This window comes from Hibiscus syriacus, unplaced genomic scaffold, assembly GCF_006381635.1.
Source record: "Hibiscus syriacus cultivar Baekdansim isolate YM2019G1 unplaced genomic scaffold, ASM638163v2 tig00111151_pilon, whole genome shotgun sequence".
Lineage (NCBI taxonomy): Eukaryota > Viridiplantae > Streptophyta > Magnoliopsida > Malvales > Malvaceae > Hibiscus > Hibiscus syriacus.
This window is the reverse complement of record NW_024062999.1, coordinates 1728335-1753897: the sequence shown is the minus strand read 5'-3', so window position 1 is coordinate 1753897 and position 25563 is coordinate 1728335. Positions and strand designations below refer to the sequence as shown.

General features: G+C 35.8%; 2 protein-coding genes and 1 long non-coding RNA gene across 3 annotated transcripts; all 3 read right to left on the bottom strand.

Moving 5' to 3' along the window:
• Nucleotides 1-2223: 2223 nt before the first annotated feature.
• Nucleotides 2224-3248, bottom strand: LOC120154931 (tubulin beta-6 chain-like). The gene has a single exon (XM_039166548.1). The coding sequence runs from the start codon at nucleotides 3246-3248 to the stop codon at nucleotides 2241-2243; it is 1008 nt and encodes a 335-aa protein (XP_039022479.1). The 3' UTR covers nucleotides 2224-2240.
• A 3378-nt stretch (nucleotides 3249-6626) lies between these two features.
• LOC120154933 lies at nucleotides 6627-7928 on the bottom strand. Its single transcript, XR_005518919.1, has 3 exons — nucleotides 7701-7928; nucleotides 6706-6869; nucleotides 6627-6641 (listed from the first exon to the last, which is right to left on the bottom strand). It is a non-coding gene; the product is annotated as an uncharacterized LOC120154933 (long non-coding RNA).
• Nucleotides 7929-13358: 5430 nt separating this feature from the next.
• LOC120154905 lies at nucleotides 13359-13844 on the bottom strand. The gene has a single exon (XM_039166530.1). The coding sequence runs from the start codon at nucleotides 13842-13844 to the stop codon at nucleotides 13359-13361; it is 486 nt and encodes a 161-aa protein (XP_039022461.1).
• Nucleotides 13845-25563: the final 11719 nt, after the last annotated feature.

Below are 25563 nucleotides of genomic sequence, written 5' to 3'. Positions count from 1 at the left end.
ACTTGGAGGTCAAGTCAACTAAGACTACGGAATAAATCCCACTCCTACGGCATGGCTATCCAATTAAGAGAGAAAAAAAATAAAATTACATAAAGTTTAAAATTTATTGAATATTTATTTCATTATTAAACAATTCAATATTAATATCTTAAGTATGTTTGATAATTTAAAGTTAAAATTATTTATTAAATATATATGCAATTGCAAACGGGTGGAATGATGTTGCAGTGGTGAGAAAAGCAATGAAGAACAAGGGAATGAGGAAAGAACCAGGGCTCAGCTGTATTGAAGTAAATGGATTATGTTCACGAGTTCATAATGGGAGATAGGACACACCCTGAAATCAAAAAGATAAATTTTCATAAAAAAAATTATTTTGATTCAAAATGAAACGTTAAAGGATAAAGTTCTTAAAAGGCATTAAGATCAATGTGACTATTCAATTAGATGTTGAGGATGAATATTATACTTGTTTTGTATGTTAACAATAAGATTTCTATATTTCGAGAGCTAAAAGGCATGTGTACTCTAAGGTGATTAGGTGGACGACTACTCTTCACTCCGAATCAAGCTTTCGTAATACTTGATGAATCTTATAAATGGCATTAAGTCTCAATGTTCGGCCTTAAGGACAATTATTGGCACGTGGTAATATTTATCCATTCTATTTTAGTGGCGAATTACTATCCGAATATCTATGAATGAACAACTTGATGCTTAGTGAGACTGGACAACCGTACTTAAATCTATATGGTGAAATAATACTCAATAAGACCGACCACTACCACTATTATTGATACTTGATTGCTTATGTGACACCAGATATCATTATTTTATATCACTTAATTGTTTAGTGAGATCAAGTTGTATTGTTTTTTTATGTGCTCTTGATTGAATATTTGACATTATCGATTATTATTTGATGTTAGGTGAAACCAGATAATTTATTGTTGTTGATGTAATTTCATGACTTCGGTCCTAAGAACAAGGACTAAACATGGGAGTATTACTGTTCCAAATGGTATTCTTCCTCAAAGAACAATGCATGCTCCGGTAATGGCTAATGTACTATATGGTAATAAAATTACACTAGACTTTTTAACACTTTCAACCTAGAAATTAGATTAATCCAAAAATATATTATTTCTACGTCATATTTAATATCTAAAATTTCAGTAATGGCTAATGTACTGAAACTGCCTCGTTTTGTCGATGGTGTAATTTTATCCTAAAATTAGAGCAAGAAATACATGAATGGTTATTTAAGTAAACAGTGCTAAGCTTACAGAATGTGTTAGTATTTGGACTAAAATCAAGTACTTCAATTTTTATCGTTAAACTTCTAAAGTTTGTTGGTTTAAATTTCTTGGTAAATTTATGCGGAAAAAAATCTTCATTTGTTTTGCATAAAATCATTTAAGTATATGAAGTATGTGCCACTCCTACTATATGACCACCCAACAAAGAGAGAATAATTTTTTTAAAAAGTTAATTGAACATATATTTTCATAAACTTTAACCATCGAAAAAATATATTCCTTTAAAATTAATAATCTTAATATTTTAAATATGTTTAATTATTTAAAATTAAAATATAAAATTAACAATATTGAGAATGCAGAAAACAAATGAACAACACTTGTATATTGAATACAAGAACTCTGCATTGAATACAAGATTGCTGCTGTTTATATACAGCTTCACTTGACTAATGTAACAACCTTAACTATTCAACTAACCATGCTAACAACCTTAACTGCTATAACAACTTCAAGAAGCTTCTCTTGACTAACAACATTGTTACTAACTCATTATGCTAACATTCCCTCTACTTCTTCTTCTTCTGTTCTTCTGACCTTGAATATACTATTACAGCAAGCTCTAAAAAAACTAATTACAACTAATTTCTAACATTCAACATATCGATGAAAAGATGAACAATTGAATCGAAAGTGCTGATGCTTCCTTCCGTTCACTTGAATCGAAAGTGCCGGTGCTTCCTTTCGTTCTTCTTGAATCGAAAGTGCTGATGCTTCCTTCCGTTCACTTGAATCGAAAGTGCCGATGCTTCCTTTCGTTCTTTTTATTCACCTTCATTTCTTTCTTCTTCATCCTCTTTTACAAGGATCCTTGACATATATTTTTTTTATGAACACTTGGTTGTGAAGCTCCCAAGTTCCAACAACCTTGAAGAAGAAGAAGCATATAACGAGGAATATAAATTGTCAACAATTGAGCTATCAATGCAATGTCATAGTATCCATTTCCTTTGTGCTCATTTTAACACGGAACATGGCTGATGCAGTCAAGTAACGACCATGTCGTGGATCAGCTGCACACATCATGTTCTTTGCATCCCACATCTGCTGAGTCAACTCCGGGACTGTGAGAGAAATGTAGTGCTGGGAACCACGGAATGTGAGGGGTGCAAACCCAACCATAAAGAAGTGAAGACGTGGGAATGGGATCAGGTTCACAGCCAACTTTCGGAGGTCGGAGTTCAGCTGTCCGGGGAACCTAAGGCAGCATGTTACACCACTCATAGTGGAGGAAATCAAGTGGTTCAGATCTCCAAAACTCGGATTAGTGAGCTTCAATGTCCGGAAGCAAATATCATAAAGTGCCTCATTGTCAAGAACCATGCATTCGTCAGCGTTCTCAACCAACTGGTGCACAGAAAGGGTGGCATTATACGGCTCCACAACAGTGTCCGAGACTTTAGGTGAAGGGAAAACAGAGAATGTCATCATCATCCTGTCTGGATATTCTTCTCTGATTTTTGAAATAAGGAGGGTTCCCATGCCAGAGCCAGTGCCTCCTCCAAGTGAATGACATACCTGGAAGCCTTGCAAGCAATCACAATTCTCAGCCTCTTTACGAACAACATCAAGAACAGCATCAATCAACTCAGCACCTTCAGTGTAATGACCTTTGGCCCAGTTGTTTCCGGCACCAGATTGTCCAAACACGAAATTATCAAGCCTAAAGATCTGGCCGTAAGGACCAGATCTAATACTATCCATAGTACCGGATTCGAGATCCATGAGAACCGCACGAGGGACGTACCTTCCACCGGAAGCCTCATTGTAATACACATTGATCCGCTCTAGTTGGTTTTCGGATGATTTGCCATCCATATTGAACCTCCCGCTAGGATCAATGCCGTGCTCATCGCAAATCAGTTCCCAAAACTTGGAACCGATTTGGTTCCCGCATTGGTCTCCTTGAACGTGATGGACCTCACGCATTTTGTTTTAGGGAAAAGGAGAAAACAGCATTAAAGACGACAGACGCAGCCATGATAGAGTCAACGAACTTCATGCAACGGAAGAAAACGAAATCAGGATCGTTTGGCGAATGATACCATATTGAGAATGCAGAAAACAAATGAACAACACTTGTATATTGAATACAAGAACTCTGCATTGAATACAAGATTGCTGCTGTTTATATACAGCTTCACTTGACTAATGTAACAACCTTAACTATTCAACTAACCATGCTAACAACCTTAACTGCTATAACAACTTCAAGAAGCTTCTCTTGACTAACAACATTGTTACTAACTCATTATGCTAACAAACAAAGAAATCAAATATTTAATAAAATCTATGGAGTAAATCTGACTCTCACGACCCCACGAAAATAACACATCTAATTTTTTGTATGTTGTGTGAGATTTAATAACCTGCAGAAGCTTATGAAATAGACTTCACAAGGTGGTCAAGTCAACCAAGTCTACGGAATAAATCCCACTCCAACGGCATGGCTATCCAACTAAGAGAGAAGAAATTAACACATCTAATTTTTTTGTATGTAGCGTGGAATAAAGTTAAAATTATTTATTATTTTTTTTAATGAGAAAAATATTAAACTCTAAATTGTTCATAAAATCATCTTTCAATAGAAAATAACTTGGGTATGTGTATTTAAAGTGTTTTGTTTAATCTTTTTGTGATATTTTGGGCGTGGAGACTCTTGTAAAGATTGAAGAAACTGGTTATCTTAGTTAGGCCGCTACTAATTTTGGGCCAATGGGTGAGCATGAAATCCAAGTCCAATAGCTTTCTTCAAAACAAAGACATTTTATTTGTGAAGATGACACACTGATTTACTTCAATGGTGCCAAGCTAAGCCGTTCAGCACAATTTAATCTCCCTATCACATCTTACACTAAAAACACCCAACCCCACATTGCACTTGACATCTATGCATATTTGAAAGATTGGACAATAAAGTTTATGGGTACGATATTAAAAACCGCACTTTTGGAAATGTATGCCAAGTGTGGAGACATTGATGGAGCTTGGAAATTGCTCAGGGAAGCTAAAGATCGAGTTGTTGGCATGTGGAGTACGATTATGGCAGGATTCGGAATGCATGGATGTGGTAAGGAGGCTTTGGAGCTACTCTCCGAGATGGAAAGAGTGGGTGTTAGGCCTAACGATATCACATTTGTTGCTCTTCTTCATGCTTGTAGCCATGCAGGGTTGGTGGAAGAAGGTATGTTGATGTTTGACAAAATGGTTCATGAATTTGAATTGGTTCCAAAGATTGAGCACTATTGTTGTATGGTGGATCTTCTTGGTCCAGCAGGACATCTAGATGAGGCCTATGAGATTATCAAAAGCACGCTTATAAGGGAAAACGCCATTATATGGAGTACTCTGCTTGCTGCATGCAAGCTTCCCCAGAATGCTATATTAGGGGAAATAGCTGCAAGGCAGCTTGTTCACCAGGAACCTCAACACTGCGGTTATAATGTTTCGATATCAAATATATATGCAATTGCAAACAGGTGGAATGATGTTGCTTTGGTGAGAAAAGCAATGAAGAACAAGGGAATGAGGAAAGAACCAGGGCTCAGCTGTATTGAAGTAAATGGATTATGTTCATGAGTTCATAATGGGAGATAGGACACACCCTGAAATCAAAAAGATAAATGTTATGGTATCTGACAAGCTAAAGGAGGCAGGGTACAGGGCAGACACTTCTGCAGTCCTGAAAAACATAGATGAGGAAGAGAAAGAAACCGCACTTAACTATCACAGTGAGAAACTGGAAATGGCTTTTGGCCTCATTAGCACAGCCCCAGGGACTCCAATTCGGATTGTGAAAAATCTCAGTTTGTAACTATTGTCACACTGCAACTAAGTTGATGTCTAAAATAAATCGGAGAGTAATAATAGTACGTGGTCGAAAGCGCTTTCACCACTTCAGAGAAGGAACCTGTTCCTGTGGAGATTACAGGCAGCACTACAGTTGAGCATGTATGTTTGAAGAACACAGTGAAGAGATGTGCAGTACAAAGTAAATGGAAGGGAAATTGCAATTCTGTATGTCTCTCTGTTTTTCACCTGTTATTAAAACTGCAGTCATTGGATCTGCACTTGATGCACAGTGCCCAGTAAAGATATTTTTGAAGAATTTAAACCAACTGAAGGAAACATGATGGAAAGTAACCAAGTCTCATGAATTCTTTCGATTAAAAATGTTCCAGATTTGAAGAGTATTACATTCAGATTAAGAGATGATCAATCAATGATTTCAAATTGCTTTCTTCATAAGAGTTAATATCATAATTCTTCTGCACAACAGGAAAGCAAAAGTGTTCATCCAAGCCATTGTTGACATCGACGGTCCTCACTAGCTCCAACTGAATGCCAAATGCTGATTTTCTAGGTAGAATACTTTTGCTGAAGCCATTCGAAATCGTTCACATCAAGTTTCCCAGAAACAGATTTCCCTTGCTTCCTACGGATTTGCTGCTCCCAAACAAAAGCCCATAGTTTTTCAATGGAATTCCGTTGTCGAGAAGTAAACCTTGCTACATTGTCAAATGCATGCTTTAACAATATGTCTATAACTGTCTGGCACCTATGAAGAATACAACATGCAATGCCAATGATGCAATTAGTCTCCTGAATAAAATCAACACAAGAAACTATCTAAAAGCAGAGTTTCCTGTCCTTGAAGTAACAGCAGCAAGCAATGAACACTTATGACTTACCATGGCGTCTTATTACGGCGAGCAGCAATCTCTAAACAAGAAATCAAGGCTTCTCTCTGACTTAAGAAATCTCTTCGTGTCTTCCTCATCGCCTATCCTGTTCTAGGTTATCACATCTTTCTTTCCTTTTGCTCTATCATCCTTTTTCCCAGATCTAGGAATTACAGCATCAAGTCCAAAAGGATCAGATTCATCCTTGTTATTTTCTTCAGCTGTAGCAACTATAGGTTGTTTTTCATCCTCATAATTGCCAGTTTCAGTCTCGTCCTTCAGGGTAGCTGCTTCATGTGTGTCATCCTCGTCAGTCGCAAATGGAAGACGGCATATTTCATCTTTTAATTTACTAGCTGTTTTTGAAAACTATAATGAAGTTCAGAAACAACATAAAAACACACCATCAATAACAAATTTTGTACTAGTTAGAAAAGGGAATCAGTTTTAAAGATGTTGACACAAAACATACTAAAAAGTAAAATGAATAACTCATGACTGACAGTGATGTGACAACACAACATGCTAAAAGTAAAAGTAAAGTACGTACCACAAAGTTGTCTTCGGTTAAAAAGTCATTTGCCATCACTGCCTTAAATGTCCAGAAAGTCAGTTGGTTCTTCTGGTTCTTGTTTAGGCACTTGAAGGTAAGAAAACTCTCAAGGGAGAAAGCCTTACACTTGCAAGACAAACCAAAGCCATACCTCAGCTGCATCTTGTGCTGCTGAGAAAGCGAATGATAATCGCCTCGCACAGAAAAATCAGTACTGTATAAACTGTATGGCAAGCTTTGAAGCCTTAGAAAACTTGGTGGGGTTCTTGATATGTGATGCAATCTTAAATCTCAAGCGCTTTTCTTGTACAGCAGCTGGGAAGTACAATGCATAACTAATCAGCCACTTGCAGATAGAGTTCAGCCAAAACATTAAGCTTCAAGGAAAACTTGCAGAGTAGAATAATAAAATAAGAGAATTTAAATAAACAGACAAACAATAATAGCATACAAGTACTTTCCCTTGATTCATTATGCCAAATCAAATCATTTCTACATCCAAGTTCCATATCATTAAAATATTATGACACAAAATCCTCAGTTTCTTCATCCCATGCACCACCATATGCATAAGACCACATATATCCATGCTGCCCTCTTATTATTAGTTTCCTTCTATAAATTGAAACCTATACAACTAGAATCTATATTCAAATCAATACGAGGACTAAAATTCTTCTTCCTTTCCATTTCACTTTTCCAAACACATAAACATAGGGAACTCAAAATTTAATCTCTGTTCGCTCCTAGTCCCTCACAAACCAAATGCTAGGGTATGTTCACAAGACCCAAAGACCATATAGAATTATATTTCCCAAAGCACTTTCTTCCAAACTGCAATACATATTAACCTCGTACACAATAACAAAAATACTTCCAAAATCCAAGCCCAATAATCTCTTAACCCTGAAATAAATGCACCCATTGAAGAAAAAATTGAACTGAATGATGCTGTAAAATCCCAAAATTATAATCTAAAATCACATTCTCAGCTTCCAAAAAGCAAAACCCATTTCAATTTCCACTCACACTAGAAAATAAGTTAGCGGCAGTCAGAGTTCAAAATCGCATAAAAGACATAAAATTATATGAACTCACAGACCAAAAGGGAAAAAGAGAATTCTTCAAATTATGGGTTGGGTTTACCTTCAGGGTTAGATTCAGTAGGCTTAGGTCTCTTGAGAGCACTTTTAAGAACCGGAGTTGGAGAAGCTTCCTTGTTATTGTTGCTGCTACTCGTCTTCAAAGAAAAAGAAATTTGATCATTGCTTTGATTCCCTTGGTGTTTTTCTCTGTCTTATAGTTGTTGGTGATGAGAAGGCGGTGGTAATCCTTCAAGTAGATTGTCAGCCATTTTCTTTTAACTAATCAGCAACCTTTTCTTCCTTTGAATTATTTCTGGGTATCGTTTTTAAAACTCAGAAACTTTCAAAAGTTTTCATTCGAATTATACTGAAATATGCAGGGGAAAGTTTTCCCTTTTCTACTTCCCCCTCAAATGAGTTTTTTTTTTTTAATAAAGTAAACTACATAAATGATCAATGGTTTTTTTTTTAAGTTAACCATTCGTTAATCAAATATTAAGTCAGCCAATCTGGAATTACAGAGGAAAAGGAAATAGACGTAATCGAGGAAGCTGCAACAACTGGCGTGCTTCAAGAAGGTAGAACCGAATGGTAGATCGGTCATTTACATGATTTTGAAGCTGCTGCACAACACTCATTGAGTCACTTTCAATCACTACCGAGGAAAGCCCTAAACCCACTGCCAATCTAATCCCCCGAGAAAGCACCATAGCTTCAACAACACCCGATCGAGTCTCCACAACTAGTAATGCTTCACCCGCCATGACTGATCCAGCACTGTCCCGGACTAGAACACCAATAGCTATCGATGCAGGTGAACGGAGACAAGTCCCATCGACATTTATTTTGAAAGTATCTACCAGGGGTTTGTACCACCTTTAACATGAGAGACCTGAATGCACCGGAGACAGTAATAAATTGCGCAACGTAGTGTAACATTTATTGTAAAGATTAAAAACAAATGTCTAATCTATGAAAAACAAGAAAGAAAGTAAATGAGAGAAATGAATCTTCTGAAATTCATTATATCATTCGTGTGTATTACAACTCTCAAGGGGAGTATTTATAGCTAATACTATAGCTATAACCGATGATGTAACTACCTCAACAAACTAACTACTTCAAATGATCAGCTGCAGTGAATCAATCCTCAGCTGCACAACCATCATGCAAAGTTCACGTGAACTTATATACCATGCATTTACATACACTAACATTCCCCTTGCAACCTTCAACTTCAAACCTTCTTCAAGCTCAAGAAGCACAAGCATGATCAATGCTCATTCAAACCCAAAATGAAATGAAAGTTCATTTACACTAACATTCCCCTTGCAACCTTCAACTTCAAACCTGCTTCAGACTCAATCTGATCTGCTCTTAAGTTGCACCACCAGCAACCTTTTGTCTGTGTTTGAGAAACCAAGGGGCTGATAAAGGCTTGGTCAGCACATCAGCAACCTGCTCAACTGCAGGAACTTCATGCACTTGTAGCTGTCCCATAGCCACCATTTCTCGAACAAAAAACAAGTCCAGCTCAACATGTTTGAACTTGGAATGCAGTACGGGATTAGCACATACAGCAACTGCACTTGTATTATCACACCACAATATGGCCTTGCCATGTGAAACTACATGCAATTCCCCTAACAAAGATTGAAGCCACACCATCTCAGCAGCTGCACAAGCCACACTCATGTATTCAGCCTCAACAGTTGAACGTGCAACAACCTGTTGCTTTCTAGAGCTCCACGAGACCAGGTTCCCACAAAAATATATACAGAACCCTGAGGTTGACCGTCTATCATCAACATCTGAACCCCAATTGGCATCTACAAACCCAGTCAGAGTCATTCTCGAGGAGGGGGTGTAAAACGCAGTCCAAAATCAATGGTGCCTTGTAGGTAGCGAAGTATTCGCTTGACTGCCAGAAAATGAACATCCAGTGGGGCTTGCATAAATTGACACACCCTGTTCACAGCAAATGCCACATCAGGTCGAGTGATCACGATGTACTGCAGAGCACCTACGATGCTTCTGTATCGTGCAGCATCTTCAAGTGGTGTTCCTTCCTTGGCTGACAGCTTTATGTTAGAAACCATAGGGGTGGGCAGACTTTTCACTTCACCAAAACCATGTTTCTGTAAAAGGTCTTGGATATACTTTTGTTGACTCAAAATAACATCACCACCTTCATAACTAACTTCCACTCATAGGAAAAAGTGCAATGGTCCAAGATCCTTCAACGAAAACTGAGCATTCAGTCTATCTATAACACTTTGAACAACCACCTCTTTATCCCCTGTTAAGATGATATCATCAACGTACACCGGTAAGTACACCAAGCTATCCGAGGTCTTTCGAACATAAAGAGAGGCATCCGACTTAGCTAGGCAAAAACCTTCAGATTGCAGGTATGCCTTCAGTCGCTCAAACCAGGCCCTCGGTGCTTGTTTCAGCCCATAAATTGCCTTGTGTAGCTTACACACCAGCTCACCACTGCCTTGCTCATACCCTGGCGGTTGAGACATATACACTTCTTCAGTGAGCAGCCCGTTCAAAAAAGCATTATTTGACATCAACCTGTCTCAGCTTCCACCCCCGTGACAATGCCAAGGAAATGATTACCCTGATCGTTGCAGGCTTAACCACCGGGCTGAAGACTTCATCAAAATCGATCCCTGGTTTTTGAAGAAAACATTTCGCCACCAAGCGTGCTTTGTACCTTGAAATCGAGCCATCAGCATTTCTCTTTACTCGAAAGATCCATTTACAGTTCACTGCCTTCCTATCTCTGGGAAGAGGAACTAGTGTCCACGTGTCATTCCTTACCAGGGCATCATACTCGGCTTGTGCAGCTTCTTTCCAATGAGGACTCATCAAGGCCTCTGTGATATTTGATGGTTCTCGATCTGAACCTGCAACGTTATAAACTTTTGGTTTCCAGATTCCATGCTTACTCCTAGTCATCATGGGATGAACATTGGAGACTGTTTTTGGTACACCACTCTCCACATTTTGTTGAACTTCAACGCACGGCTCTGTTGTACCATTTTCTTCTTGAACCTCTCGTGAACTGCCACGATAATTGCTATCATCGTGATTCTCTTCATGAATCCCATGTGCACGACAACTACTCCCAGAATTGCCATTATCGAGACTTTCTTGGATTCCATGTGAACAACCATTAAAAATACTCTCATTATTAATGTTTGACGCACCTTGATTACAATGTGAGCCGACACCACATTCAATATTCGGCATGGTCCCATCACCATATGCATTTGCCAACTCAAAAGGACTTGAATTATGTGCACCACGTGCATTTGCCAACTCAACAAATGAGCCACCATCATGCGCATTAATATTTAATTGAACTTTGCTCGCACTACATTCAATATTATCATGGGCATTTAATTGAACTTTGCTCGCGCTTCTTTCAACATTCGGCATGGTCCCATTGCTCGCACTATCGTCATTATCATGGGCGGCGGTCCCATAGCTTGAAATTTGCGCACCATTGTCTCGAAAAGTTGGGTTGCCACCACTATAACTTCCACTATTATCTCCATTATTTATGTTTGTCGCACCCCTATCTCCTTGGACCACATGTGCACCACGAGAATCTCCTTGGACCACATGCACACCATTGTTCGTTATAGGCACATTATCATTATTTAAAGTTGCTTCATAGTTTCCTTGGACCCCATGTGCATTGCCAACACAACCTCCATTAACTATATTAGGCGCATTACTCCTCCTTTTATATACAATTGCCACACGAGAATTGTCTTGGACCCCACGAGCACTTCCTTGGAGCCCATGCACATTTGAATTTGGCGCACCATGAGCATTACTATTTAACTCTTCAACGCATGTATTTCTTGAAGTCTCAACACGAGTGGGCACCACGCCAAGGGCACTATTACTTGGACTTTACGCACCATCATGCGCACCATGGTGAACGGTTATTAATTCAAGTGGTGTGGCCCCATGTTCATGCACAACACCTCGCATAGCTCCAAGCGGTGTGGTCCCATGAGCATTGTCTCGTATAGCTCCAAGTGGTATGGTCCCAAGGTTATCACTATGTGCAGAAGACGAGGTGGCTCCAACCCCATGCACATTATGATGATTTCCAAGCAGTGTGGCTCCACACTTATTATATAATATAGGCAATTGTCCAGTAGTGACAATTTCTTGTCTATGGCACATGCACACAAATTGATTCTTATCAAAAGGAAATACATGTTCGTCAAACCTCACATGTCGAGATACAAAAACTCTGCCATTATCGTCTAGACATTTGTACCCATGATGTGAAGTGCTGGGCCCGAGAAACACACACTGTCTTGATCGAAAATCCAATTTATGTTGATTAAACGGTCTCAGGAAGGGAAAGCAAGCACACCCAAACACTCTCATTCCAGAGTAGTCAGGAGCTTTCTGATAGAGAACCTCAAACGGGGTCTTGCCTGAAATGACCTCAGAAGGTAGTCTATTTATGATATACACTGCCATAGTAAAGGCATGACTCCAGAACTTTATCGGCAGTGATGCTTGAGCCAACATGGCTAGTCACATCTCAACAATGTGGCGATGTTTTCGTTCAGCCTTCCCATTCTGTTCTGACGTGCTGGGACAGGAGATTCGATGATGTACACCATTGGTAAAAAACCAACTCTTCAGGGCCTGATACTCACCTCCACCATCACTCTGCAATGCTTTGATTTTCTTCCCAAACTGAACCTCTGCTATCTTTACAAGATTAAGAAAACATTGGCTGACTTCAGATTTCTTTCTGATTAGATACACCCAGGTATGTCTGCTGAACACATCAACAAATGATACATAATATATGTAACCTTCAGTCGAAACTACAGGAGCAGGTCCCCACACATCAGACACAACCAGCTGAAAAATTTCTTTGTATTCAGTCAACGAATTACAAAAAGGTAGCTTGTGAGCCTTGCCTTGTAAACATGCAGAACAAATATTGTTCAATTTGTTTCACTACTAGAAACATTACACATTTTCATAACATTCTTGACAGTCTTCTCACAGGAGTGTCCTAAGCGCCTATGCCAAAGTTCCAGACTGTTTGAAGCCTTGGTCACATTATTCACCATGCAACAAGATTTCTTTTCTTCATACGGTAGCAGCTGGTATAAACCTTCATGTGTGAGCTTCCCTCTCAGCAGAATGTTATGAGTCTGTGCATCCTTCACCAAGCACTCAAAAGGGTGAAACTCAATAAACACATTGTTATCATGAGTGAATTGAGATACTGACAACAACTTCTTCTTAATGTGTGGGACATGTAGCATATTCTGTAACACCAGAGGTCTAAGACTAGAAGACAGAAAGCCTTAACCAACATGATCAATTTTAATTCCTTCACCATTTCCCATTAAAAGAGTGTTGTTACCTTTGTATGACATACCTGAATTGAAGGGTACAAGATCATTTGATACGTGATGAGTGGCACCAGTGTCTGGATACCACAGAGCATTGGAGTGGTTTGGAGCACTGTGAGCTGTTGCCATACTAGGCACAGTGGATACAAAAGTTGTAGGTGCAGTACGAACAAATGACTCTTATCCTTCTGTTTTTGCAGGAAGAGTTCCACAGTCACCAGGGAAGGTATTCATTACCTTGTCCCTTTCTCTTCTTTTGGTTGTACAACTATATTCGCAGTAATACCATCGCTTAAAAAACCTTTCTACCTAGCCTCACAATCCAGGAGCATTTCAGTGAGACTATCCAGTGACACTACATCACGAGATGCTATAGCAATAATTGACTCAAATTCCATTGACAACCCAGCAAGAATCACACTTACTTGTTCTTGTTCAGGTACAACACAACCTACAACATTCAACAAATCACAGATTGTCTTGATCTTGGCTAAATAATCACTTACAGTCAAGCCAGCTTTCCTCTGAGAGTGGAAGTTGTGTCTTAGAGAAGAAATCTTGGCACTAGAACGAACTCCAAACAATCTTGAAACTGCATTCCAGATTGTGCGAGAGGATGTGAGCCCCGTAAGATGTGGCAAAACCTCCATGCTAACCGTTGTCAACAACCACGAGGCAAGCAACTTGTCTTGTTGCCTATGCACAGGATACACTGGATTTTCCTCAAGCTGCCCAGACTCATTTGTAACAAACTGAGATGGAGCAGGATTATCACCAGAGATGTAAGCCATCAACCCATAGCATCAATTATAAGGGTCACCTGATGCTTCCAAAGAAGGTATGTTGACTCTGTAAGCTTTATGACATCTTGTTTGGGTATATGTTGCACACTGGACGAGACTGAAGAGCCATATGGCGTTGAGGTAACTGTGGTATTCACCGGAGACTGAACATCAGCTTGTTGCAAGTTCACCATTGTCAAAGAAGGGCAAGAACCTCCAAGAATCTCCAAGAAAAGAAGCAAACAGAAACTGCAGGACCATTTTGGCAACTGATACCATGTAAAGATTAAAAACAAATGTCTAATCTATGAAAAACAAGAAAGAAAGTAAATGAGAGAAATGAATCTTCTGAAATTCATTATATCATTCGTGTGTATTACAACTCTCAAGGGGAGTATTTATAGCTAGTACTATAGCTATAACCGATGATGTAACTAACTCAACAAACTAACTACTTCAAATGATCAGCTGCAGTGAATCAATCCTCAGCTGCACAACCATCATGCACAGTTCACGTGAACTTATATACCATCCATTTACATACACTAACACTTATATAGTAATATTTTAAAGGTTATCGCATAATGATTGTTGCAGTTAAAAATCGTTATGTAATATCACAGTATGCTAAAAGTTGCGTCATAACAAATTTTAAATTATTTTAAATATAAAATTATATAGATGAATTATTGTAATTTAATTCTTAAAATTGTATTATAAATATATATCATTAATAATATCGTAATAGTTATGTTTAAAATTAGTTACTTAAACTAGAATTAATTAAATTATTTATTAAGGTTATTTTAAAATTAAATTAAATTAAATTAAATTTAAATTAAATTTTTCTCATATATAAAAACACTGAATTATGCAAATCGTACACATACATTCGAATTCTACTGAAATATTTAATAGTCTATCGATATGTATGTGTACGATTTACACTTGAGAGAAGCGTCTATGCGAAAGAAATTATATATGCCTATCTCCTTTCTGGTAAAAATTAATTTATGGGATAAAGATCGGATAATTTAAAGTTTATTGTTTCTTGACACTTATATTTAATGCATATCTCAAAATATCCTTACTGAATATGTCACACGTGATCATAAGACAAGAAGAAATATTAATCTTTTCAAATTTCATAATCGGTGGATAAATGACTTTATGCCTATTGATAGTAATCATGTTGAACATGTATTTATATTTAAAAAAATTTATTTACTTGTATGTGGTTGACTATGCTTTTTACCTCACATGATTTTGAAGGTATATGTCCCTTTATATGATGAAATTGATCGTCATTGTTTTTTATTAGTTGTTGATGTTGTGGAGGGACATACATTTTTTGTGTACTCTCTTGGCATCAATGAAGTCCGTAAAAATATTGCAGAAAATATTGTAAGTTGTTTATGCAAACTGATAAAATACGTGTATTGTAACAGTTGCGTGAAGCTCCGCATATCTATAAGAGGCATGCTCATTTGGGTAGATTATTCGAAAATGTTTCAAAATTTTCAGTCCATTTTCTTGGATTATCGAAGCAGCCAAATTTGTACGTCATTTACATTTAAAATTAAAGTTACTATTTTTTGGACTATCTATTTCTTTGTAATAAATTATTTTATTTCATTTTGGATTTAGAGATGATTGTGGCATGTACATATTGAAGTATATAGAAGGCAATAACGAAACGATTGGTCAAAAATTAGTTTCACCGTAAAGTATATCATGTAGTTTTATTTAACTATTGTGTGATATTGAATGACATTATAAATTATTGTGTAGACGTAACATATGGGAGTTGAATGACTGAGAATTTTGGCAAAACTTGTTGCAAACAAACACAATGAAGTTGATATTTATGATTTGCGTAAGCTGTATGTACATGATTAACAAGTTATGGATTTCGATTTTTAATATAGTTTATTCAATGCTGAATAATGGAGAATAATGGTAGTGTATTAGATTTTTCAAAGCATGACACATTTTAGAATGATTATATGTCTTATGATATTTTTTGTTGATTCCAAAAGTGGAGCATTAAATTCTTCATAAGAATATGTGTTGATTCCATAAACTTTATTAACATTTAACAACTAAACTGAAAAACCTCAGAAGACCTAATAGAAGCTAAGTTGTACCGGTACACCAGAAGTATCGATAATGTCATATAATATTGTATAACGGGTTACATCCAATGTATTGATACCTTTAGTGTATCAATACCTTGAAGCTAAGGTGTATCGGTACACAAGAAGTATCGATATTAGCATATACCATTGTTTTACTAGTTACATCCAATGTATCTATACCTTTAGTGTATTGATACTATACTTCTATGCTGGATAAACTATTGAATTAACATCGATGATTCGTGGATTTTCAAGTTTGTACATCCATATCGATATCGTCTACATATCGTTACCCAAAATGTATAAGCGGCTTGCCATTTATGTTATCCTATACTAATTGAATTTTGGTTAATGTCATCATTTATGATATATAAAAAAATTATGAATGATGACTATTATCTAAGCATTAATATGGTGTTGTTCCTATTTCTTTTTTGGTCACTTTTTTTAGTCGAATAACACATGAAAATTTGTATCTAATTAAAATAAATTTTATTAATAAGAAATCTAATTTCAATCAAATTCAAGTTGAATCATATAAAGTTGAACAATTTTCAAAATAGTATTTCAAGGACCATAAATATTAAATATAAACAATAAATATTCCAATAGATCCAATCCAAAATATTCCAAAGTGGAATAGCCACAACAAAATAAAACTAAAAATAATCCAAAGTTCCAAAGTGGCATAGCCACAAAAAAATAAAAAAAGATCTAAAACAGTCCAAAACAAGCCATAAAATAAATCTAAACCTCCGGTGTATCGTTCTCGTTATTATCCTGAAAGAGTTAAACCGAATACTCCAAGATGTTAAGACGCTCCTCAACTGTATCAAAACGATGTATAATGCGACCCTCCATCTGAGTGATCATCTCTGAAAGTGATGTCAAATAGACTTCTCCTTGAGGTGTTGGAACATTTGGCATATTAGCTTCCCGAGCTACTGCAGGTGCTAGAGCTGCCTATGTATTTGTGGAAGAAAAAAAACCCTCATTGTTAACGATGTGGAAATGAGCCCTTCGAAGAGATGATTCATCAATTTTATTTCCTAGAGGGAAAGAAATATCCACTGCGCAATCTATGTTCTCCTTAATGAAGATATGACTTAGGTTATATCCACCACTCATTGACAATCCTAATGGTAGAATACTTGCCACCGGATGGTCGAAACCATCAAGTGATAAGCAAATGGAGAAATCAGTCATGGGCGTTCAGGCATCTAACAAAGTCGATAGGTGGAGATCCATGATTTTTTTTATTCTCATCGCAAGGACCAATGTTTTCTAGACCTAGATAGATGGGAATTATTTTATGTGTCTAGCATAAAGGTCTTGATAAGACTTTACAATAACACTATTACTAGGTTCATCAATAATACAATGAGCTTTGAAAAAAATATTCGGGTTAAAGTGAGGTAATATTGTGGAGTAAGATGAAGAAAGTATAAATTTCCAACGCCTCATAAGACCTAGGTAGGGGAATTTAAAATTGGGATCAAAAAAAAAATTCATAATCAACAACACACTCATCGCTAATAATAAATGATTGAAAAAAAAATCAAAGTTTGCTCTTTGGTTTATGTATTCGGGTTCTTTAAACATTCGTCAAAAGAACTTGATAAAATGAGTACGGGTTGAGGCTGAGGTTGAGGTTTGTTTATCGGTCAACTCGAAGACGGGTTGTTTGAACGACGACGTTTAGTCGTAAGTTTCGATTTTAGTGCCATTTTGAAATCAAATTCCTGCAAAAACAATATACATTGTACAAATAATCATCAATTTACAGTCCATTTTAGATTTTAAGTCTAGATGTATAAAACCAATATCTAAATATTAAATTCGATAAAATTAAAACAAAAAATTCAACCTAAACTCTAAACCATATAAACCTATAAAAAATTCATTCAAGAATCAAAAACCTATTAAAATAACATAGTGGACAAAATTAAATAAAAAAGGAAATAATACCTTGGGAAAATGACTAAGATGTGATGGGTATGCACGATTCGCTGTTTGGAGATTAAATCCCTTCAAAGCCTTGAAAAAATGGTGAAGGATTTTGATTTTTGAGTGAAAAATAGGTGGGTTTTTTAGAGGAACCGACATTGTTAGGGTTAGGGTTGATATATTTTGGGGGAAAATCGGATGAGGAGGTATTTATAGTTGAAATGACCATGCGTACTGGTACTGTAAAGACTGAGTATCGATACCCTATTAAAATGTACTGATATACCTTATGTATCAGTATCGGCATAACCTATTGGAATTGGTTATAGATTCACCGTATCGATACTAACATTGTATCGATACCTAAATTCTAAACTGGACAATGAGTTAAATTATATGGTACCGATACCAGAACAGTATCGATACATACGATGCTTCTTGATTTTTAGGCTTCCAACGAGTATCGATACTATAGATGTATCGAAACCACAATTTCATACTGGAATATGAATTGAATTTCATGGTACCAATACTTATATGGTATCCATACGTACTATGTTTTTTGGATTTTTAAGGCTTGCCACAGGTACTGATACCGTATATGTACCGATATCGTAATTAAACATTGGTCTTCGAATGTACAAGTTAAAAATTTAAATTTAATATCTTCTAGCTTGATTACCGAAGCAAAAATACAAACATAAAACACCATAAATTCAATTGCAAGTTGTCTTGAATATTCTTATGTTTATTAAACATCATAAATTGTAATTTCAAATATTAAAACCAACTTCATAAAATCTGGAATCTGAAATATTAAAACTTAAAAGAAATTATGCAATGTCACTGCATACATTTCTACATAATAACATAACTAAACTTTATCTCTCAGCGGACACAGAAAAGGACAACTGCAACCATTATCTGTCATGAAATAAGACCAAGCCATGTTTATCATGAGAGTAAAAAACAACAACAAAAAATAACACGTTAATTTAAGAAAACGATTCACTTCACTAATAAAACTAATTCTTAACATCAAATATACATAATAAGAAATACTATGATATTATTATTTCATATGTAATTACCTCAGATATAGACAACACACTACCAATACGTATTAGGTTGCCAATCCAAAATAGTTGGATCTTTTTCATAATTCTCAATTCATTAGTATATGTAGCCTGCGAAATAAAAATTAAAAATTATCAACATACATAATAGCAAAGAGTATTCATTGTTATATTTCACATTTACACTAGTAGAAAAAACCCCTTTGCGCATTGCGCGTCATCTATGGGTGCGGATGACACATATTTGTCTGTCATTGAAGCCACCGATATGAATTTAAGATGACGCGTAACTGTACATCATAAATTTATGACGTGCATTTATGACACACATTTATAACGTTCATTGAGCGTTATTGAAGCCCCCGTCATAAATTAAGATGACACACATTTTCGTGTCATAAATATATGACATGCATGTATGACTTACATTGCGTGTCATTAAAGTACACGTCGTTAAAAAAGATGACACACATTCGTGTGTCGTGATTGTATTTTTTAAATTATATATATTGTAGATTGACAAATAATCAAACTAAATCACATTTAATGCCTCATAATACTATATATATATATATATCATATTATATATAAGCAATCCAATTGCATACAATATATTCACATTAAGTTATCAAAAATGTTGTAATCATATGTCGATACTGTCGAAACGATTTTTAAACGGCGGGATAACGAGATTTTGAAAAACGCATCATCTTTAATTATTCTATTTATGGTTGAATTTTAATTAAAAATGATGTGATTTATAAAAACCTCTCGTTTCGAAAAATTTGGGATTCCTTTTTAAAATAAAACATATGGTTCGAGGAGCTGCCACCAATCTTTGATTAGGGTGTGATTGGGCACCCAAAAATGTTTTGTCATTTTAAATAAAAATTAATTTTAATTAAAACAACAAATTTAAGTCTGCATTACCAGAAAATGAATTCGGGAGTCGTTTACGCGTGGGGAAGGATTAGCACCCCCACACCGCCCTAAATTGGTACCTAGTCGATTAATTAATGTCTTTGCAATGAAATTTACAAATTCGATTTTAATTTGATTTATGATCCCCAACAAATAACAACACACAAATTCCACCATATTCAAAAGCAACAAGATTGATTAAGTTAAAATTACCAAGTCTTTAGAAAGATAAAGAATATTCGATTATTTACAAATATCGAGACCAGATCTTAGATAAGTTCTAACTATCTTTTCTCGATAAATTTAAATAGCCGAATATTTCTTTTTCTTTCGTTCCCAAATTTTAAAAGTGATAAATCAATTTCTACGGTGTCACTGATGGGATATGCTTTTAATTTAAAATCGTCAAAAGCGGATATCTAATTAGTTAAGACAACCCACTTAAAACAATTTTAAATTAAAATGATATTACCCTAAATTAAATTATGTAATAATGTCGAGTTATGCTTATGAGGGTATCATGCATATTATGCAAAACGGATGTCACACCAAACTATTTTAATACCACAAATTATATACATTATAACTTTAAGGCATATATTGATATGTAATGCACAAATGGGACTTACGTACAACAAACAAAAACATAACACCTCAAATTATACGTTTTAGAAAATAAGTGTGCTTATTAACATAAGGACTTACTAATATTTAAGAAAAAGTTTATTATCTCAATTACAAGCAAAATAACGATTAAAATTAAAATGTAATTATTACCAAGTGGAACAAATACTAAATTAAAACAGAACACTAATAATAAGGACTGATAGTGAATTAAATCCTAAACACATAGGTTAGACTAAAAAGAAACATACAACAATTAAGAGATTAAATGTCTAAACAACGGAAATTAAATAAACAAGCATTTAGGACTAAGATTAAATACGCATTAAATACAAGGACTAAATTAAAAGCATAGAAAACTCGAATTGAGGTCTAAAATGTAACAAGAAAACATGAAGGTCAAATGTTTAAAACAACGAAAAATCAACTACAACAATACTCAGGACTAAAATAAAAGAAATCGAAACCACAGATCAAAAATATAAACAACACAAAATGTAAATTAACCGACGAGATGGACTAAAATAAACATTCTGAAATTTAAGAGCCGAATACATGAAGTTGTGAGAAATTTAAAACAACCTAACCCATACTAAAATGTAACAAACATAAAAAATTGAGAACCCAATTCGAAAATTACACAACATTGAAGCAGGGGTTAAAACGAAACATCTGAGAACTACAGGGGACGTCTACGTGGTTAACCCTCTCCTAGGTGCGGGTCCTAAACGGTGCCGTTTTGAGAGCTGAATATATTAGGCCCTTAAGGTTTATTTTTTAACCTAACTTCATTCTAAACTCAGCCTCACTTTGATAAACTCTACCCCCCCCCCCCCCGCCGTTCTCAACTATGCCTCCCTCTCTTCCTTTTTCATCTAACCACAAAGGGAAAAACCTAACACCCAACATGGCCACCATGGCCTAAAGCTCCGATGAGGAGCCCCCTCACGCGCAAAACCACCCCGCGAACAACCTTGAGGCCCAACCTCAAAGTTTCTCACGACAGAAACTCAAAACCTAAGGGTTAAAACACTCAAGACCCTTACTTTTCACAGCTAAAGGCTTTCTCCAACCTAGATCTACGGTAGTAAGGTGCTTACCATCGGAAAAATGATGACTTTACTCCGATGGACAAGGTTTTAACACTATTGAGGGTAAGAAAATCTTTTTCCTTGAATGCTCTCGGTTTTCTGATGACTCGATGATCTTTTTTCTTTGTTTTCAACTTTCCCTTCCCCCCTCGTGGGTTCCCCTCTTTTGCTGTTGTAATTTCGTTCTGTAGAAAAAAACGAGCCCCTCCCCGTTCCCTGGTTGTTGGTTCGTCCCTTGTTCACTCGGTGACTACTACTATTTTTTGTGTATCATTTTTGCTTAGTGTTCTCTCCGTTGAAATCTGTCTCTCTTGTTTCCTGTTCTATTTTTCTAGTTGATCTCCTCATTTTTTGCTTCCTCGTGTTCTGTTTTTTGCGTGTAGGGTCCTCCCTTCAGGCATGGTGAGCACGGGCGAAGGTGGTGGTGGTCTCAGTTTCGAGGGATAGCCGACAAGCATGGCTTCGTGCTGTCCCGAGGAAATCATGGTGGGTGTTGTGTGCACTGTTTCGGTTTTCTGATGATCGTGAGAGCCATTGGATCTCATCAGATCCAACAGTATAGGCTTCAGCGGCGCTGAGCATATGGCAAAAACCCTAAAGGTCTTTGATTTGGACCGTTGATGACAAGCTGATCGAACGGCCCAGGGTTATTCTACACTTGGGCTGCTATTAGTCTGGGCCTGGGCTTGTTGTACTGATTTGGATTTCGTTTGTGGCCAACCTGGTCCAATTTGCTGGTTGTAATTTGGACTGTAACAAAACAAATAAAGCAGTAGTTAGTATTTATTTATTTACTTATATTTATATATATATATATATATAAGTAGGACACTATTTATACGTATTCATAATAATATATATATTCATATATATTACTACTATAGAACACGTAACACTATATAATCCAACTAATCAACCTATAACTTAAATAAAATCCGAAAAAAAAATAATTAAAAATATGCATATGAACTCAAAAGAACCCCGGACAAAATGAGCATCTATAGATATAAAATATCACGGTATAATAAAGTTGTATTAATATGCTTTTGTAATCCGGGTGTGTACACAAGATATAATTGAAAATAATTGTAACACTTAAAACTAGTTGCAATATATAGAACAAACACATTCTTAATATGCACATTAAACTTCTGAAATCACCTTCTTTGGTCCAGTACATTTATGCACAAGCATGCACTCATGTTTCAACGAACCAAGTGACAGTTTACTTTTTGAAATTCTTTCAGATTTTTCAGCAACTTTGTATTCTCAATTCCAATGGAGTTGAGGCTTCCTGATTCTATTTGTGTTTCATCAACCATCAAGTTTGAGTTCGCATGTAGATGGAGAACTCCAGGAATCAATCTATAATACAAAGTGAAGTTATTTAGAAAAGAAAAAGCTAAAGGTTCCAAGTTGTTTTCTTAATGCTTGCAGACATTAACTTCCCCTAGTTGCATGGATACGATTAAGGATACATGTTTGTTTGATAATCCTTTTTTGGGGGCAAGAGAGGCAGTGTTTAGATATTACAGTGGATAATAATATATATGCAATAAAAAATGGAAAATAATCAGTCTTGGTTGAAAAGATAAGAACAAAGGGATTAAGAATCATATATCCCAAAAAGCAATAATCTGATACAAATACACCATGTATATGCAAGAATAATCACCTAGAAATAAGACACACATATCTAGTAATTGTCTTTATAAAAATAAGCAGCAGATTCTCAAATCATTCAAAAATAATTGCAAATTTTTCATATGCAAATATAAGAATTGATCTCAGGTCCCACATCCATCCAATTTCTCAGTACTAATGTGGTTTTACAAATAAATCCAAATAAAATTGTTACATTAAGCATAAATTTTCACTTCTAGAATGTCCTACAAAAAGAAATGAGCAAACTACTTGACTAAAAACACATTGACCAACCGATGACCTGCACAATCAGACATGGTTCTATTCTTTATAACTAAGCACAACTAAATTAAACTTGCTTCTTTATACAGTGAGATTAACAGATGGAAAATAAAGCAAAAGAAAATCAAGACTTCAATCACTTCACTGCATGGCCTATCTCCAAAAGACCAGCACTAATTGCCACTATAAAGAACAAAATTAACTGTAGCAAACTCATAATAGCATTTGTTTCATCATTTTGCTTTAGGTAAAAATAAAGGAAGACGAAAATGTTAACAATCAGAATTTGAGCCAGTTAAACAAAAGTAGATAAGAAAAGGAATAAACTGCTGCTTCGACAGGAAGCTTGTTTATTCATCAGCCAAATAAATTTCATAAATTTATATGACCATATTCATGAAAATTTTAAGGTCATCCCTCCATACTCCAGACAAACTCACTTAACACGTGATAAGCAAACCAAAAGTTCTTACTATGACTAAGAATACTAGATTTTCAAGTAAACAATCTTATTCCAATTTTAAAAGCATAAGCTAATATTACATAGGATAAAATTGAGGAACATTGACCAGAATGTCAAACTAGTCAATTTAATATGCTTTCTTATCTCATTAGCTACCTATTACAATAATTACATCTCACACTTTATACACATTAACATGTAGCTCAAGCACAGACAATTGTGTATGAAAATACCATGCACATGCCATTGTCATTAGCTATTACCAGTTAAAATTGAAGACAAAATATGAATATCATATGAAACTAAAAGAAATGGTGACAAACACAATCTCATGATAGAAATTTGTAACTTCAAACGAATAACACCAACACATACCGGAAGGAATTTTGATGATTTCTTCATAACAGCTAATGTACTGCCAAGACAACCTGATCGATGTCAAGAGCAAATGTAATTATATCTTAGCCCAGAAAGCATTTCAAGAGAAAAAAACAAAGTTAAAGTGTAAAGTAGAAAATTTCCGAGCACATCCAAATATGTTTTAGAATGGATGTTTCAACAGTATGTAAAATGTTCTGAGTTGGAATATACTATTAGACCATAGACAAATAATGATGTTGTTAAGCTCTCCAAAATGCATAAATACATGAGTGAGGTATTTGATATCTCAGTTGGCGTTTACTCTCCAGTAAGAAACAAACCACCTAAAATGATGCCTTAGGACTACATTTTGGTCAGCTCCCAACAATCTATAAAATAAGACCAGTGAAAGTAGTAACAGACCTTGTGTGATGATCTAAGTGATGTCAAGGAACAAGAATCCAAAAATAGATCTCATGTAGGTCAAGGAATTAGTGTGCCTTCTCAATATTTTCTACAGCCTCTGCCATGAGGTCATTAATGAAAAATTCATGTCTGAATTTGAGGGCTGGGAAAAAGTCATGAGGAATTAAATGAAAAAATGCCTTGAGGAAAATGATGGATGATCCATGACATTGCGGATTAGAGTTACTCTTCTTGAAAGAAAGAAGAGGAAGCTCATCACATGCATGAAATAGAACTCTGAGGAGCTCCTCCATTAGATCCCAAGAAAATCCTGCGCCAAAGAAAATATTGAGTATGGGGGCTTATTTTTTTAAAATAGTTTTCCTTAAACATCCTGGACCCCCAGTAAAACTCAACGAAGGATGATTGATGGTTTTGAGTCGTGTACTATGAGGTCATACTGCTGTGCAGCCATCATGATAGGGACCGACACCTTAATGCTCTGGAAGTATGATACTTTTATTTCATTACAACAGGAACTTTATCTCACCGCGAAATGTGCATACGTATTGCTCTATATTCTAAATTTTACAAGCATTTACAATTAATGTGTGTTATCCTTCTGTTAAGCATTCAAATTAAGCTAGTTTTTTAATATAGTACCAAGATTATACTTGCAAAATTCAAGTTCAGCACAAAAAACAGCTTGGTTTCGTTTACACATTGAAACTAAAAACCATGTGAAATAGATTTTAACTATGATATAATTAATAAGAA